Here is a 17886-nt window from a genome sequence, read left to right as displayed (position 1 = left end):
CAACAAGCAATGATCTGATTTCTGTTATGAAAGTTTTGCCTTTTCCAGAATAGCATAGAAATAGAATCATGTAGAATGCAGTTATTTTACATCTAGCTTCTTTCATTTAGCACAATGTCTTTGAGATTCATCCATGTTCTTGCATGTATCAATAGTTTGTTCCTTTATTGCTGATTAATATTCCATTGTTTGGTTGTACTGTAGTTTGTTGTCTATTCATCAGTTGTGGACATTTGGGTTGTTCCCAGTTTGGGGCTATTATAAATACAGCTACTATAACTATTCACATTTAGGTCTTTGTCTTATGTATCTTTATTTTCTATGTCATTAACTTTTACTCTTATTACTTCTTTCCGGATATGTGAGTTTGTATTAGTTATTTATGGCTGTGTAACAAAAATACCCCAAAAGTTTTTGCTGAAAACAGCAAGCATTTATTATGTCACAGTTTCTGTGGATCACGGAGGGCATATCCAGGGTGTTATAAAGGCCTAATGATGCTCTGTTTCTTAAACTAGGTAGTGGACACACAGTAGCTAATTTTCTTTTTGTTATGAACAAGTATATATATATATATATATGATTTTATATACCACATATTTCCCAATAAGAATATAAATTTAAAACAAACAAAAAGATATAGAGAATTACCTAGAAATTATGAACTAATAAAAAACAAAAGTAATGTTACATTATATAGTGAAATACTAAAGCTCGTGTTACTAAAAATCAAGAGCAGCGTCAGATGCTTCGTCCCCACTACTTTTCAACGTTATTTTGAAATTTCTACCTAATGCAGTAAGTCAAGAACATCAAACTTATGTATTTTGTAGAAAAAGCACAAAATTACTTTAGTTTGTAGGTAATATTATTGAGTACTCCTCCAAATTCCAATGAGTCTACCAAAAGTTCTTGAATTAATGAAAGAGCATATTGAGATGGCTGGATCACTTTAAATAAGCAAACATCAGCAGCATTTTGTATACTCTCAATAATCCAGTTTGAAATGAAATTTAAAATTCTCACACTCACAATAGTAGTAAATCTATGAAATAACTATTAATAAATTCAACAACTTAGAAGATGTTTTCTGAGGAACATTATAAAGCATTACAGGACAAAAGTACAACTGAATAAACAGGAGAACACATTCTTGGAATAGAAAACTAAATATAATAAAAAAGTCAATCCTTCCTAAATCAACATGTAAATTTAGTATAATTATGATATATATATATAAAGGCATTAATCACAGAACTGTGTATACATGAAGAACTAGAATTAGTCTAATGTCCAAAAATAGGGATTTGTTAAATTTATGCTAGATACATGTGATTAGGTATTCTGAAGCCATTGCATTTTGAGAATACCATATGATACAGGGAACTGGTCGTAAAATAATATTAAGCTAAATAAATAGACTGAAATATATATAAAATTCAGAAATAATTGAAAGGAAATATGTGACTAACAATCATTATCTTTAAGATGGGGAGATAGTAGGTGATTTTTTAAGTTCTCTTCTGTACTTTCTCACATTTTCTTTATTTTTTGTCTATTTTTTATTGAATTCATTGGGGTGACATTGGTTAATAAAATTATATGGGTTTCAGGTGTATTATTCTGTAATACACCATCTGTATATTGTATTGTGTGTTCAGCAACCCATGTCAAGTCTCCTTCCACCACTATTTACCCCCCCTTTACCACCTTGGTACAATACCTCTCACATTTTCTACAATAAGTGTGTTACTTGCAAAATCAGGAACATGATTAATGTCATTTAAAGAAGAAAATGGGCCCTGGCTGGTGTGGCTCAGTGGATTGAGCAACAGCCTGCAAACCAAAGGGTCCCTGGTTCGATTCCCAGTCAGGGCACATGCCTGGGCTGCAGGCCAGGTCCCCAGTTATGGGTGCACAAGAGACAACCATACATTGATGTTTTTCTCTCTCTTTCTCTCTCTCTTCCCCTTTCTCTAAAAATAAGTAAATACAATCTTTAAAAAAAAAGAAAATGAGTGAATCCTATTCTGAGAAAGAAAGTCTCTGTGTGTTTATATTTTCTCCATATCTAATGTGTCATTCTGTTCCTGCACAGATACTGATGGGCATGCCCTATGGAAGTATACCCAGGAAGACGGTGCCTCGGGCTGAGGAGGAAAGAGCCATGGATTTTTCTGTCCTTTGGGATTTTGAGGTACCATTGCTAATATGCCAATGCACTTTCACTTGGTGATTGTGAGACCTAAAAATTGCATGGCTACATGAGACGTGTTCAATTATTTCAATTATTGAAAAGCCAGTGCTTTAATCAAATAGAATTCTAGCACTGTGTAAAATGAGTCAGCCAACTCTGTCCTCCTCAGCCCCCTTCACAGGTCCCTCTCTCCAGGGACACAATCTGATAAGTGTGAGTCCCCATGAGAACCCTGCCCCCCTCATTCTGTCAGGTCAATGTAAGCTGACCCTGCAGTATGGTTTTTCCTCCCTGTACCCATATGAAGACCTCAAGTCTATTGCTACTCCAGCCTTCCCCCAAGTGCCTCATGGCATCTTCAAGTGAATTTACTGCTCTGTAAATTCCAGCATTTATTTAACCAAACCCACATCTTTTCCCCATCTCCTTTTTTGGAACCAACCATCCATCCAATCATTTGGCTCTGAAACCTGAATGTCATCCTACACTTCTCACCCACCACTGCCCCCACACCCAATCAATCACTCAGTCTGAGCCTATCTACTAAATATTTCTTGAACTGGTCCCCTTGTCTCTATCCTCCCTTGCCTCTCCTTTGAGTAACACCTCACTCTACCAGGATTACTGTTGAAATCTTCTACCTCTGCTCCCTGCCAAGGCTTGGCTCCTACAACCTCTATTCCTTCTGCTGCCAGAGTGATCTTTTTACAATGCAAACCTGACTCTGTCATCCGCTACCTCTGATATTCATTTATTCCCATTTGCAAATGGAATTAAATCCAGTGTTCTGAATTGGGTTTACAAAAGAACTATTCATGACCTGGCTGTTTCCTACTTCTTCAGTCCCTTGTCTATCTAAGACCTCACACTTTATGCCCCAATGTTATCAAGTTTGGGGGAAGACCCTGAATGCATCACACACTTTCTGTGCCTTCCTGCCTTTGCTCAGGGTCTTATGCTCAGGGTAAGAATTTGAAGCTATTTATGCATGTGCATGCAGACACACACACACACACACACACACACACACACACACACATCTGATCCTTAGTTTTATCCCTAATGTTAACAACATCCTCCTCTCCATACTGTATCTCTTTGCACTCTGTATAATGGAGAAATAGAAAGAATGAAGAAAAGAAAGAGGGAGACATGGATAGACTTGGGAGCAATTGGGGAAAGTGAAGGGAAGAACAAGAGCGTCCAGAACTATTCCTTCCCCCTCTCAGACTCCCACTAAACCCCTGAGAAAGACATGCCTGGTAGAGTGGAAGTGTCTGATGACTGCGCTGAGCTTACAAACCCAGAGCCTTTGGATTTGCTGTCCCACAGGGCTACATTAAATACTCTGCTCTCTTCTACGGCTACTACAACAACCAGAGGACCATCGGGTGGCTGAGGTACAGATTGCCCATGGCTTACTTTATGGTGGGGGTCAGCGTGTTCGGCTATAGCCTGATGATTGTCATTAGATCGTAAGTATGACCATCTTATTTACAGGCTTTTAATTTTTTTAAAATTTTATTTACATATTTTTAGAGAGAGGGAAAGGGAGGGAGAAAGAGAGGGAAAGAAACATCAGTGTGTGGTTGCCTCTTGCACGCTCCCAACTGGGATCCTGGCCCACAACCCAGGTATGTCCCCTGACTGGAAATCAAACCGGCAACACTTTGGTTTACAGGTCAGCACTCAATCCACTGAGCCACACCAGCCAGGGCCTCCCCCCTCCCCATAGGCGTTTAAATTTTTTCACGCAAACATCCCACTCCCATGGCCACTCTGTGACTACTTACCCTCTTGTGGGGGATTTAGAGAGAAAAAAAAAAAACACACAAATAAGCAAAGCAAATGGAGATTGTCATATGTGGTATAAAAGACAAACAGGGTAGTGTGAGAAGTTCTGGGAAATGGGATAGAAACGCCTTTCTGTTAGGCTGAGAACTGCCAGCCATGCTGAAAGCCTGGAGCATTTTAGACAAAAGAAGAGCAGGTACAAAGGCCCTGAGATAGGAAATATCCTAGTGAGTTTCAGAAACTCTCAGAAGGCCAGTATGGCTTGAGGGAAAGCACGGTACCTAGCAAGGTAAGGCTAGAGAAGTTTGCAAGACTTGTTTTTGCTTTCCCCAGAGTTTACTTTTCTCAGAAAAACTCTTCTGTTTCTCTATAACTCTAGCTTGCATGTGAGAACCCAGCCCAGCACTTACAATGATATAAACAATAAGCGTAAATGAATGTATGTGGCTCTGATTAACTACGGTATCCCCACTGGCCTCAACTCAACCTGTCTCAGTGGTCAGAAATGGACTTCGTTCTTAATTGTGTCTTAATTCATACTCTCTAAAGAAAAATTTGACCCATCCCATGAATTGCCTTCTTCTAAGTCAGGGGACCCCAATCAACAAAGGCTGTTGCAGGGTGCACACACCTGACCACCAGGGCTCACCACCCTTCAGCAGAGCCACAAGGGGTCACTTCTCCCAGAAGAGCAGGGGTAGCTAGCTGTGTCTGCAGGAGAAGAGCAGAGAACCTTCAAAGCCTGGTTAGAACCCCTGCAAGCGCCACGTGCAGGCCCAGTGTGGCTTGCTATTGTATCATGTCAGGGGAAATGCTGCTGTTCATGAGAACTTGCCCAGCACGCAACAGTGACGAGGAGGTAGTATGTGGCTGCCCAGCTCTATCAAGCAACAGGGAAGGAAACAAGGAGACAGACTTGGTTTTATTCTTAGCCTCATGTTGTTATGCTTTCCCTGCTATTATCCCAGATTCATCTAAGGATATGGAATGTTTCCATAATGAACCAAAGAGCTAACTAAGCCAAACAAGGCCCTGGAACACAAATCCCAAAAGCCAATACCTAAGAGAGTTAGAGAGGAGTGCACCCCCCGCCCACACACACACATTGTGTCTGATAGAGCCCCTGATTGGAATTGTGTGGTTCCCAGGGAGCTGAGCTCCAGAGAGAAAACTCCACAAAGAGAGGTTGAGAATAGGTAGAACAAAAATGCGTGGGTAATAAGGCAGGTCCAAGGTGCTTTCAAACCAAACTTACTTAAGAAAAGTACCAGCTATCTCAAGGCTTATTGGATTTTATATCAGAATAGATTTTCTATCAAAGAAAATAGATAAATTAGAAGGGAATGTTCCTCTGTGAGAATAAAGAGTTCTAAAATATTTGTAGGCAAGTCAAGCCACAGGAAATCAGACATCGGGGTAGAAAACACAGTTAAGTGTCCTATATCCTGGGGCTTCTTACACAAGTGACACCATGTGCACTTGCAGGGGACTCTGAATTTGGGAAGAAAGTGCCCTGAATCAAGTCTGTCTTTGCCCGTGTCCCTGTGTGGTTCATTCCCTTTATTGGATGCCTGCTACCTGTGCCCAAGTTGGCTCAAGCCAAGGTTCCCTTGGGTTGACGCAGCAAAAACAGAGCAGATATGACAATGTGCTGTGTACCCTACAGGATGGCCACCAACAGCCAAGGCAGCACGGGTGAGGGGGAAAGTGATAACTTCACATTCAGCTTCAAGATGTTCACCAGCTGGGACTACCTGATTGGGAATTCAGAGACGGCTGACAACAAATTTGCCTCCATCACCACCAGCTTCAAGGTAGCCGCCCAGAGCAGTTCCCACTTCCTGGGGGAACTCAGGGTGCCTCTAGTCATTGAGAGACTTCTCCCAGCTGAGTCATAGAAAATAAGATTACCAAATAATCTGTAGCAAGAGTTTTACTAGAAGCAGGAGCCCAGCTTTCAAACCTTTAGAACAAAAAATGCTCATAGCTGGTACCCACTATCTGTTTCTTAATATGTCAAAGAATCATGGATGTTGGGACCTGCTCCTGCCTGTTTCCTTGTGGAACTGTTTTCTGTTGAGGGACATGAAAGGATGACATTGGGACAGATGTTCTTAACCTGTTATACATTTCTGAATCACCTAAGGGGCTTTAAAAATCTTCCTGGTCCCACCCCCAGAGAATATGGGGTAATTGGTCTTAGGCAGGGTCCTGGCATTGGATTTTTTAAAAAGCTCCTCTCAAGTGACTAGAAATCCCAGAAAAAGTTAAGAACCTTGGTTTGGGGATGTGGGAATAAAAGAATTAATTATGTGCTCAACTCCACATTTAATTATCTCATTAACTGGTTCATAAAGGAGGTGTGAGATGACCTACACACCTCTCTCTATTTTATAATATAAAAACAAACCGGAGGGTAACCGAATTAATGAGGGCAGAAGCTGTAACACTGAAGCATTGAACATCTTATTCCTTTTCTCCATGACTGTAAAAACCATTCAGAGTTGCAGTATTGATAATTCAATATGCCTCCTGTTTGATCAGTCAGACTTTCCACTAGGATCCGGAAATGGTCAGATTTATAACACGACTGTGCTTGGTTTTCTTGTCTTTTTCCCTCTCCCCTCTCCTGGCCCTCCCTGGGAGAAGTGAGCGGCTGCCCACTGATTGATACCTGCAGATGGCATGTACACACACCAGGAACAGGGCTTGGGCTCAGCAATGCACTTACATGGTTTTCGTGAGCCCCACAGTCCTGTCAGGTTGTCAGTGGGTGGAGCAGGCAGCAGACTCAGTTCTCCCCACCTTCTTCTCACAGCAATGGGGAGCCTCTGATGGGGTATCCAAGGACAAGGCAGGGGTCAGTGGGGGCTTTGTCTCTTCCTCTGGGCCTACCAGAGAGAGACAAAAAAGATCAATGCCTATGAAGCACTTGGAACATCTGGGAAGGAGAAGACTTCTCCTCTGAGTATATTAAAAACCAAGATGACAGGGTACATGTTGTGAGACTGTGTATTCATGTATATTAACTGCTTGATGAATTAATGAGGCCTGAACATGAACACAGTAACTGTTAATTGATTGGCCAAATCTCCTCCCACGTACTTTTGTATCCAAGAGACCTCATTTTCCATCCTGGTCTATCATATACTAATTGTGTCTTCATAGAGTTACTGATGCAGAAGACAAGGTTAATAACAAAAAATCTATCATGTTTTTATACATGAGCAGTAAACAATTAGAAAATAATTTTGAATTTCATTTACAATAATATTATATAAACTATTAAAAAATTCCTAAGATTACCCTGGCCAGTAGCTCAGTTGGTTAGAGCATCATCCTGATACACCAAAGTTGTAGGTTTAATCTCCAGTTAGGGCACATACAAGTAGCAACCAATGAATGCATTAAAAAATGAAACAATAAATTAATGTTTCTCTCTCTTTTTCCTTTCCTCTCTCTTTCTCTCCTTCCCTCTCTCTCTCTAAAACCAATTTTTTTAATTTAATTAAAAAATTCCTGGTTATAGATTTAACCAAATACGAAGATTGCTACACTAAAAGTATAAAATATTGCTGAAAGAGATTAAGAAACTCTAAATAAATAGAGAGATATACCATGCTCATGAAGTAGAATAGGGGTCACCAAATTATGGCCCAGGGTCCAAATCCAGCCTGCTGCCTAATTTTGTAAATAAGATATCATTGAAACAAATCCATGCCCATATATTTATATCTTCATTGTGGTTGCTTTCATGCTACCATGTCATAGTTGAGTAGCTGTGAGAGAGACCGCCTGACCTGCAAAGCCAAAAAGATTTACTATCAAGCTGTTTATAAAAAAAATTTGGCCAGAACTTTTTTATAGGAAAAACTAGCCTCTGGATTAGAAGACTCAATAATAATAATCAATTTTAATCTATTTGATCTATAGATTTAAAACAATCCCAGTTACTGAAATTTCTCTGCTCTTTAGTACCTGTGATATGGGTAATAATAGTAATGAGTGTTGGTTTGTTGTTGGGATTAAGAGGGAAAATGCATGGGAAACATTTAGTACCACATCTAGTACATAGCAATTATTTAATAAATCTAAGCTTTTGTCATTATGTAACAAAAAATATATATGTTTTCTTAAAGGAAAGAACTAATTCTCCATAGGATACCAGTACTTTATATCACCCCTCTATATTATTTTATTTATGGAAATACAAAAAGTGGTCATCTCAGGAACTCAACAATGGCTCCTGTTGGTTCTTGGCCTCGCATTATTCAAATCTCATTTTCACACATTAAGGAATCAATAGTGGATGAACAAGAGAGTAATAAAGAGGAAAATATCCACCTGACAAGATTTCTCCGTGTCCTGGCCAACTTCCTTATCATCTGCTGTCTGTGTGGGAGTGGGTACCTCATTTACTTTGTGGTGAAGCGATCCCAGGAATTCTCCAAAATGCAGAATGTGAGCTGGTATGAAAGGAATGAGGTAAGGAAGACATCTCTGTTGAAGTGCATATTAGGAGCAGATATTGAAATTACATTGGTTCCTATTCCATTCAGCTGAATTAGTGAAAGTCTGGATTATAGGGCTTGTTTTAAAAAGTGAAATTACATCTTTTTCCAAACTACTGGTATAAACATCTTGAACCAAGAGTCATTCATTATTAGGCTTTTGTAGCAGATATAGCTGGTTTTAATTAGCATGTCAGTCAACACCATTTATTAACAAGGTGATCCTTTCCTCACAGCTGTGCAGTGCCGTATCTCATAAATCAAACGCTTATTAATGCATGGCTGTGATCCGGCTCCCTTCTCTACTCCACTGGTTTATTTGTCTATACACTAATAACACACTCATAAATGATGACTTTATAGTATGTGTTAATATCTGGTAGAGTGATTTGCTCATTGAGATACACAATAAAACGCATTAAGGTTTTATTGTAACTATATTGAATCCATAAATCTTTTTTTGGAATTTGACATCTGTGGCAGCTGGCAAAATGACTACAAATTCTTCCCATCCATGCATGCACATTTCTTTGCAGTGTGATTTCCTAGCTCTTCCTATGAAGAGGTAGAATCTGTTTCCCCATCCCTTGGATCCAGCTGAGCTTGGCCATGTGACTTGCTTTAACCAATGGGACAGTGGCTGCCATGATATAAGCAGACTTGAAAAATGCTTATGTATTGTGCTCTTGGGAACCCTGAGACCTCCATGATTTGAACAATTACAGGTTAGCCTGCTAAATGATGAAACACATAACCCAGTAACCTCATCACCCCAGGTGATAACCAGGCAACCAGCAGACATGTGAATGAAGCCATCAACCATCAGTTGACCACAGATTCATGAATGAATCCTGGTGAGACCAGCAGAAGAACCACCTTGCCAAGCCCAGAAACAAATATTGACACACAGAATCATAAGCTAAATAAATTAAATAAGAAGAAGAAAATCTGTCTAGTCCCACAAAACAAGAAAGGATAGAACAATAAATAGGAAACTGGTAGGACAAATAGAAGGCACAAAATTAGATAGAATTAAATCTAAATGTATCAGTGATCACAGTGAATATAAATGGATTAAAACTACAGTTTAAAAGCAATAATCAGAGTGAATTTTTTAAAGGTGTATGCTATTTACGATTAACTCATCTAAAGCATCAAGTCACTAAGCTATGTGAGAGTATGAAAGATGCTCAAGATGGATTCTGCTCTTAAACAAATTATAATTTCCTTAAGAAGAAGGCTTGACAAGAATAAACCAAAGCACAAACAGGAGGAGGCAGGAATAACATGATCAGGATTTTGTGGCAAAGGCAGGAATTAGTCTGAGCATTCGACAGATATGTAAAAAAGGACAGTGATGGGAAGAACTAAGCAGGTATGGGGGTATGAAGGTGATGAGAAGCCAAACCAGTGGTCATGTGAGAGAGTGAGGGAGTCTGGAGCAGCCCAGAAGTACTGACCAACCTGCAATTTGGTCAGCAGCTCAGGAATTTACCCTCCACTGGGTGAGCAGTTTTAGTTGCAGAGAGACTATTCTGCTGTGGTCAGGATCAGTTATAGAGTCAGGATTCTCCCAAAATTGGAGGCAAAATTGAATGCTTACCATTTACCATTCATTATCTCTTCTGATTCTCCCAAGAACTGTCATTATGTCACAAATGAAGAAATAAGAAGCTCAGAGAAGTTGGGTAACTTTTCCTAAATTACAAAACCAGCAGGGAATAGTGTTGGGGCTCAAACCCAGAGCTGACTCCTAATGCCAGACTCTCGACCACATCCCCATTTTGTTAAACCCCTGCTGTGATCTGAGCTTCCTGTCTTCCACGTTCCTTAGATGAGGGCAGCCACGGTGACTCTTACCTAGTTCACAACTTTACAGAACACAAAGCAGTGTCCCCGACGTTCATCATTTACTTCTCAAAGAAAGTTTGCTATTTCATCAATACTACTAAGAGCAACAATTATGATAGCAGCCAGTCACAGATGATGTGTGGGATGTACGCTGACTGTGCAGGGCATGTTGGTGCCTTTGCCACAGTCACATGGCAAGTTGTGGAGACCCCAGGGCATCTCCAGAGACAGAGGAGAGGGCAACAAGGAGGTGGAGATGCATGGCCCTGAGGAGGGTGTCTGTGCACAGAGATGGCAGCCAGCCAAGTGCTATGGAAGGCGCAAGTAATCCGGGTTTTCCTGACCTCTCAGGTAGAAATTGTGATGTCTCTGCTTGGGATGTTTTGTCCCCCTCTCTTTGAGACGATCGCTGCTCTGGAGAACTACCACCCACGTGTTGGACTGAAGTGGCAGCTGGGACGCATCTTTGCACTCTTCCTGGGGAACCTCTACACGTTTCTCTTGGCCTTGATGGATGACGTCCACCTCAAGGTAAAGACCAGAAACTGCCCCCAGTCTCTGGTGCCCACCAGATTTCCTTTTTAAAATATAATAATTTCCTAATGCCTATTCATATTAATTAAATACATTTTGGAAAGTTCAGAAAAGTAAAATGAAGAAAAAATATCCCCTAAGACAGCCATTGTTTCCATTTTGCTGCAGTTCTTGGCTGTCTTCTTCTTAGGTTGTCTCTTTTCACACCGAACACCCACCCAATGGAACCCTTCAGACTACCTGCACCCTTTCCCGTAGCTTCATAGCTTCCATAAGCATTTACCAGCTGAGTAAGTGTCCACTGAGATATTTCATAGCTGACTTTCATCACTGCTCACCAGATGTCATTGGAGCGGGTGCTATGTCAGGCCCTCAGGGGACAGCAGAGGACTGAACGCAGTCCTGTCCCAAGGGTGTTCACACTCCAGGCCGGGAGACAGACTCACACTGCAGGGTGTGCTTCAGTAGGGGGAGCCCAGGGCAGCAAGGCAGTGCATCAGAGGGGCTCCAGGACCCCCTGAGGGATCTTAGCAGAGATTGGAAAAAGCAGAGGGAACAGCTGGTGCAAACAGAGAATGCAGGATTGCTGAGCAACAGAGCAGAGGGGAAGTAGGGAGAAAATGCAAGTGGGGAAGGCCCAGACCATGACGCTCCTCTTCCTCACCCCTCCCTTCTCATTACTGAGCTGCATAACCTTTCTCCTGAGGTTAACAGGAAAGCTAGGAGAAGGTTCTAAGCATGGAAGTGATTGGATCTGGCCCTGGCCTACGCTCCATCCTTGTCTCTGGCTTCCCTCCCACCCAGTAGACTGTGCCACCCTCCTAAACCTCACGTTTCCTCCACGGGGCAAAATTCTCTCCTGCCTTCTTCCTGTCCACCCACCTCCCCATGTTTGACTAGTTCACTAATCCTCCCTGAGGGTTTGACTCAGATGCCTCTTCCTCCAGAAAGTCTTCGGTGGCGTCCCATTGTCTGATGTGAATTTCCTCAATCCCCAGAGAAAATTCCCCACTACTCTTACCACTCTGTCCTGCAATTGTCTGTTCAACTGTCATTTACCAGACTGTGAACTTTCTGGGGAGTGCCCCATCTCTCTTGTTCACTCTTGTGTCACCACGGCCTTATACGCTCAGAATAGACTCTGAATAAATTATTCTAAAAGAAGAACGAATGACTGGGCGGGTGGACAGATGAATGGGTGGACTGATGGATGATGGATGATGGATGGATGGAAGATGACTTCATGGAAAAGACCCAAGGATATTTGGGGGAGACTCTGTTGAGGGGCAGGGCAGAGACAAGGTGGTAAGGTTGTGGCATGTGCTGGCTTTAAATGATGTTCCTGTGGAAATGGTAGGATCATCATCGCTGGTTCCTTTCACCCCGTGTCCCCATCTTCTGTTCCAGCTTTCTAATGAAGAGACAATAAAGAACATCACCCACTGGACTCTGTTTAACTACTACAACTCCTCAGGCTGGAATGAGAGTTTCCCCCGGCCACCCCTGCACCCCGCTGATGTGCCCCGCGGTCCTTGCTGGGAGACGGCCGTGGGCATTGTGAGTAGTTGCGCTTTCCTGAAAAGGTTATCCTCGTTTTCAATTCCTGTTATCTCTTCCTTGATGTTTCCATTTTTGAGCCACCAAAATGTCCTACTATTTCTTAGGAAAGTTTTACTTTTTTCACTTTCCCATTTTTCCAGTGTCCCACGTATTTCTTTTTATGTTTCATTCATCAATCTAATATCACTTGAATTTACTTAGAGTTTTACTGTAGCTTTTGCTGAAAGCCTCAGCTTCTCCACATGGAAGTCATGAATAAATACTTCTAAAAATTGGAGGCAGGACTTGGTGTGTATGTGCATCTGTGAATTTTTCTGTAAACAGAATTCACGGTTTTCATTAGAGTCTCAAAAATAAACAGCTACTATTTCCCCTTGCCACTTTTACCACTATTCCCGAAACTTGCACAGGGTGGACTTCAAGACCTAGTATTCTTTGCCTTCTTAGGCAGAAACTTGGAGTATTCACAGGTAACACAGGGATCAGCTGCCTTCTCTTCCTCAACTCCAGCTCTTTGCTTGGGGCTTCTATTCATTGATCACCCCACTGAGATGCAGAGTTGATGACTTTCTTGGGTTCCCTGAAGAATACACTCACATAGAGCAACAAACAACTGTGTTTTTAGCTGAGGATGATCAAGTACAACAAAGGAAGGAATTACATCACACACTCCATTGAACAGCGCCTGCAGGTTCACCATCTGCAAATCCTTCAAGGGGAAGTATCTGTTCTTTCCCATGGGGTCCTGGGGGCCTTTTCTCCCCACTTCCTTCATAGAGGGTTCAGACTCACCATTTCTTGCCTCCTCCAGTCCAAGTTCCCCATGCTCTTCAAATCCTCCTCATCTTCAGGGTGCAGAGCCACTGAGCTTCCTCAGCTCCTGCTTTCAACCCATCACAATGTGTAACAGAGAATGAATGAATCTTCAAGTCAATAAAACTATTCTTTAGAAGGCCAAAGAGGGTTCATGACCTACATGATTCTTTTGGATTATTCTGCTATAGACTCTCTAATTTGCTGCTTCATATCCTTGGGAGGCATCCTTCTTGCCCTCTTCCCCTGATGCCTATCACTGTACCTGTCACTGGTGAAAGCTTGTTTCTTTCTGAGCAAGTTGGTAATGATGGGTATGAGGCATTATGTCCTGCTCCCTTGTATCCTCCACCACCTCCACCTAGGTCTCAGAGCATCACACTGCACAGCATGGAGACCTGACACATGTTAGGTTGCCTACTAGAATATTTAGGAGCATTAGCCTGAATTCTTACTGAGGAATAACTCTAAAAACTCATCAGCTGTTCATCCAGCAGAAATTTACTAATCATCTTGGAGGATACAGATATAAATAAAATAGACCCTGTACCCCCCCCCAAGAAATAGAAATCTACTAGATGTCTTAAAGTTATAATGACATCTAGTAGTTCTTTAAATTTTTCCCAAAACACATAATAAACTATATATACTCTACAAAGAACAATCTTTGTTCCTTTGTTTTTGCCTCTTCTGATATGTGCCTCTGTGAAAAACCTACATTATTTTCGCTATATAACAAGAAAAAGATCCAATTAGCCAGAGGTAAGGAAAGCCAGCTTTTGTCCCCCATGACAACGATGAGATTCAGTCTTAGCTGGGAGAGCTGGTGTTTCAGAGTAGGTGGGGGAAGTAAGGGGTGAGCCTTCAGATTGTATATCTGTGAAAAAGTGCTGATAATTACCACCCATTGGGCATTGCCAGCACACCAGGCAATTTGCATACATAATCACTAAGCTTCCCATTAACCCTGCAAGGTTAATACTAACTTCAAGAGGTTTAGAGACTATTGCAAAGCAATGCGATTAGTAATTATAGAGCTGAGGCCTGTATAAACATTCTCAAAAGCCTGGGTCCTTGCTTGGCATCACCATCGCTCTGCCCCATCATCGCTCTGCCCCCAAGACTCAAAGGCTCACAGAGAAGAATGCAAGTGGTGGGGGGAGTCTGCATGGCTGCCCTCAGCTGGGAGAAGTGGGCAAGCTCCAACCCTGACCATCCCCTGTCTCTGTGCTCCTCCTTGCAGGAATTCATGAGGCTGACGGTGTCTGACATGCTGGTCACATACATCACCATCCTGGTGGGGGACTTCCTGCGGGCTTGTTTCGTCCGGTTCATGAACTACTGCTGGTGCTGGGACCTGGAGGCTGGATTTGTAGGTCACCGTTTCACAGACATTCTACAGAAAGTTGTTTGACCCATCCTCCGTGATGGACACAGATGCATTCTTGTGCATTTCTTTAGGTGCTTAATGCCAGTCTCTGCTCTGTGAAGTAGAAAAGTATTTAATGTGCATCGCCTTGAAGATTCCTACCTGCCTTTTCCCAATGCAATTAACAACATGACCTTCTCATCTGGGAAATGGAGGTTTTGGGCCTTGGGAAAGGCAGGCCACACGCTTCATTGCTGAGCAGATGGCTGGTGGAGACGTGCTGAAGCAGCCTCACCTCTCACTAGGGAAGGCAAAGGACACTAGGTCTCCAAGTCCATACTGTGTGAGCTACAGGAACAGGGTGAAAGCGATAGGGGACATGGTAGTTCCTAAGTTTTGAAACTAATAAAATCCTGGAGTGGGGTAGGGCAGATGTGGATGCGACTGTTTCAGAAATTCCTGGAACACACCAAGAACACGATAACCATTGGTTCTGTCTTCTGGATTGTGCTTTGACAAACCTCTTTGACTCCTATTCCCTCCACCTGGGCTACCCCTCTTTGCCACCTACCTGGGAAACTGCTCATTCTAAATGTGTGCCAGTTCCTCTCTGTAGTGGCCTTCTATGATCTGGCACAACCTCTGGCCCCATCTGTCCTGTGAGTGTCTCTCCCAAAACACCTCATCCACCCACCCCAGTGGGCACCGATGTTGGGAGGAACCTCCTCTTGGACTGAACTCCATGCCTTCTTTACTATGTCATCCTCACCCTGGCCTGCAGCAGGGTACCTGGCCCAAGTAAGGGCCCAAGTATAGGTCTCTGTGATTTTTTTCTTTTTCTTTTAGTCACTAGCCAGTTTTACACAGGCCTACTCAACTCCTCCTCAAGGGGGAAACTTCATAATCTTAACTGAGAACAGGAGTTCATGAACCTCATTCTCAAAGAAGATGGAATCCTTTATGTCATAACATTTCTAAGATGTCATTGCTCTCAAATTAATTTATACGCTCAATGAGATCCCAAAATAATACTAAAGTTTGTTTGAAAAATAAGTGTGTGGAAATAGCCAGCAAGTATTTTAAACCCGCAGGATGAAAGGGTCTGGAGCTACCCTTATATTAAAACATACTGAGAAGTTATAGTAACTACAACTGCTATGAGGGGATAAACAAACTTAGCAATGTGTAGAATAGAAAGTGCAGAAATAGGTACAATCTGTATGGGAATTTAATAAAGGGATTCTTTCATACCAGTGGGAAAATTAAGGATTGTATAACAAATGGATTGATACAACTGGTTAACCATTGGAAGGAGAGCTACCTCTCTCACTCATTTCACCTAAATAAGTAAATTGTAGGTGAGTCAAAATTTTAAACATCAAAAACTGAAATCATACATTTTTAAAAGAAATTATATATAGTATAAAACTTATAATCTTGTGGTGAGGCAGATTTTTCTAAACAAGATACAATACCCAGTAGATAAAAGTTTTTTTTTAATATTTTAAGCCCTGGCTGGTGTGGCTCAGTGAATGGAGTGCCAGCCTGTGAGCCAAAGGGTCACCAGTTTGAGTCCCAGTCAGGGCACATGCCTGGGTTGTGGGCCAGGTCCCCAGTTGGGGGCTTGTGAGAGGCAATCACACATTGATGTTTCTCTCCTTCTCTTTATCTCTCCCTTCCCCTCTCTCTGAAAATAAATAAATAAAATCTTAAAAAACAAAATAAAATATTTTAAATTTTTTAATTTCTAAGATTTAACCTTCATGTGTTAATTAAGCATGCTTCCTCCTTTGAGTCATGCTTGCCTGACCTTCCTTTTTCTCTCTCCTAACTCCTCATTCCTACTTCTCTCATTCCTGTAACCTTTCATCTCCATTCCTGGAAGACAAATTGGAAAACAGGTTTAAGCATGTTTCCTGAGGACCCCTTGACTTCCCAGTGCTCACAGATTTGTATGCTTTCAAATGCTTCACAGATTTCCCAAACTGCAGATCAGAGTCAGACTGAAAAGTTTGTCTAGCTGAGCTCTTTCTTTACCATGAATGCTCTCAGATTAGAGGAAGATGAGGAGAAAAGAGAGTTAGAGGAGTGGTTTGTATGTTTGTCTGTTTGTTTTTTAAGTTTGTTTGCATATGACTACCATTTAATTATATGCATTTCATTATTTATTAGAGTTACTCCTTGATTATAGTTTCAAGGTACATTTCTGATAAGAGTATTGATAAAATGTTCTCTTGGGGGCCTGGGTCCTCCCAAGAGCACACAGTCAGCCCACAGTCCTTAAAAGATAAAAACTCACATTTTTTTCCTTGAAAAAAGTTTCAACGTTGAGAACTTCAAAACATTTCTTTAAAAGTTGAAAACATGTTGAAGAAGCAAAACCCTGAATCGGAAGTTCCTCTCCGGCCACCAGAGCAGGCTCTTCGGGATGGAGTGGCCCTGGCTTGGCCAGTTGGCTGGTAGCAGGGTCGGAATGACACTATCTAACATGTTTTCTCTCTCGCTCTCTCTCTCAAGCCTTCCTATGCTGAATTTGACATTAGTGGAAATGTGCTCGGGTTGATCTTTAACCAAGGAATGATCTGGTGAGTTATCCAGTTTGTCCGGGCACCACCTCCTTTGGGAAGTCTAAAAAATGGAATCCCAAGGTTGGCCTCTCAGCTAGCAGGGGAGAGCCTGGAAAACTCATCTGGCCTGTCTGTGATCCCTTCTTTCACATGAAAAATGGAGGACAGGACTAGATGAGAACCAGGGTAGTATCTGTAGTATCTGTCCTGCCCCTGGGCTTCCGTGGCCATAGGGAGGGAAGGAGAGGAGAGGTAGAGAGAGAGAAAGAGAAGGGAAACAGAAAGAAGAGAGATGGCAGAGGGAGGAGAGAGGACAGAAGGAAGAAAGGAACACATTGGGAAGGATGGGAGGGAAAGAAAGAAGAAGGGGGGCAGGAGAAAGGAGAAGGAGAAAGATAAGGGAATTAAGGGACTTCCTCCTTTGAGAAGGGAGTTAGAGGAGGGTGCATAGCTTCAGCCCAAGACTTTCAAGATGCCAACGGCTGAGAGCAAGTCAATATCCAACTCTCTTAATTTAAGAATTTTTCCAATACTTTTCTGAGCAGTGATGTTATTTTAGGGAAACCATGGAGAAACCGGCCAGAGGCCATGGAATTTGCTAGATGCCTGGTGGTGAGGCAGTAATGTTTGGAGTGTCTCCTTCTCCTCAGGACTGAATGTCTATGGTTTGGTGATAAATGTCCTGGTTAA

At 42.0% G+C, this 17886-nt stretch overlaps 1 protein-coding gene across 1 annotated transcript in view; it reads left to right on the top strand.

Annotated features, from left to right (window-relative positions):
- TMC2 (transmembrane channel like 2) overlaps positions 1-17886 on the top strand; it is a 60529-nt gene that overhangs the window by 26191 nt on the left and 16452 nt on the right. Inside the window, exons 8-15 of the mRNA XM_090285236.1 lie at positions 2099-2197; positions 3530-3672; positions 5658-5805; positions 8288-8476; positions 10705-10884; positions 12295-12444; positions 14504-14632; positions 17147-17214. Of these exons, the coding sequence (XP_090141362.1) occupies positions 2099-2197; positions 3530-3672; positions 5658-5805; positions 8288-8476; positions 10705-10884; positions 12295-12444; positions 14504-14632; positions 17147-17214 (1106 nt within the window). The remainder of the gene's footprint in view (positions 1-2098; positions 2198-3529; positions 3673-5657; positions 5806-8287; positions 8477-10704; positions 10885-12294; positions 12445-14503; positions 14633-17146; positions 17215-17886) is intronic.

This window comes from Furipterus horrens, unplaced genomic scaffold (genome assembly GCF_987537825.1).
Source record: "Furipterus horrens unplaced genomic scaffold, mFurHor1.1.pri manual_scaffold_8, whole genome shotgun sequence".
NCBI classification, from domain to species: domain Eukaryota; kingdom Metazoa; phylum Chordata; class Mammalia; order Chiroptera; family Furipteridae; genus Furipterus; species Furipterus horrens.
The sequence above is the reverse complement of the archived record's forward strand: the minus strand, read 5'-3'. Positions and strand labels throughout refer to the sequence as shown.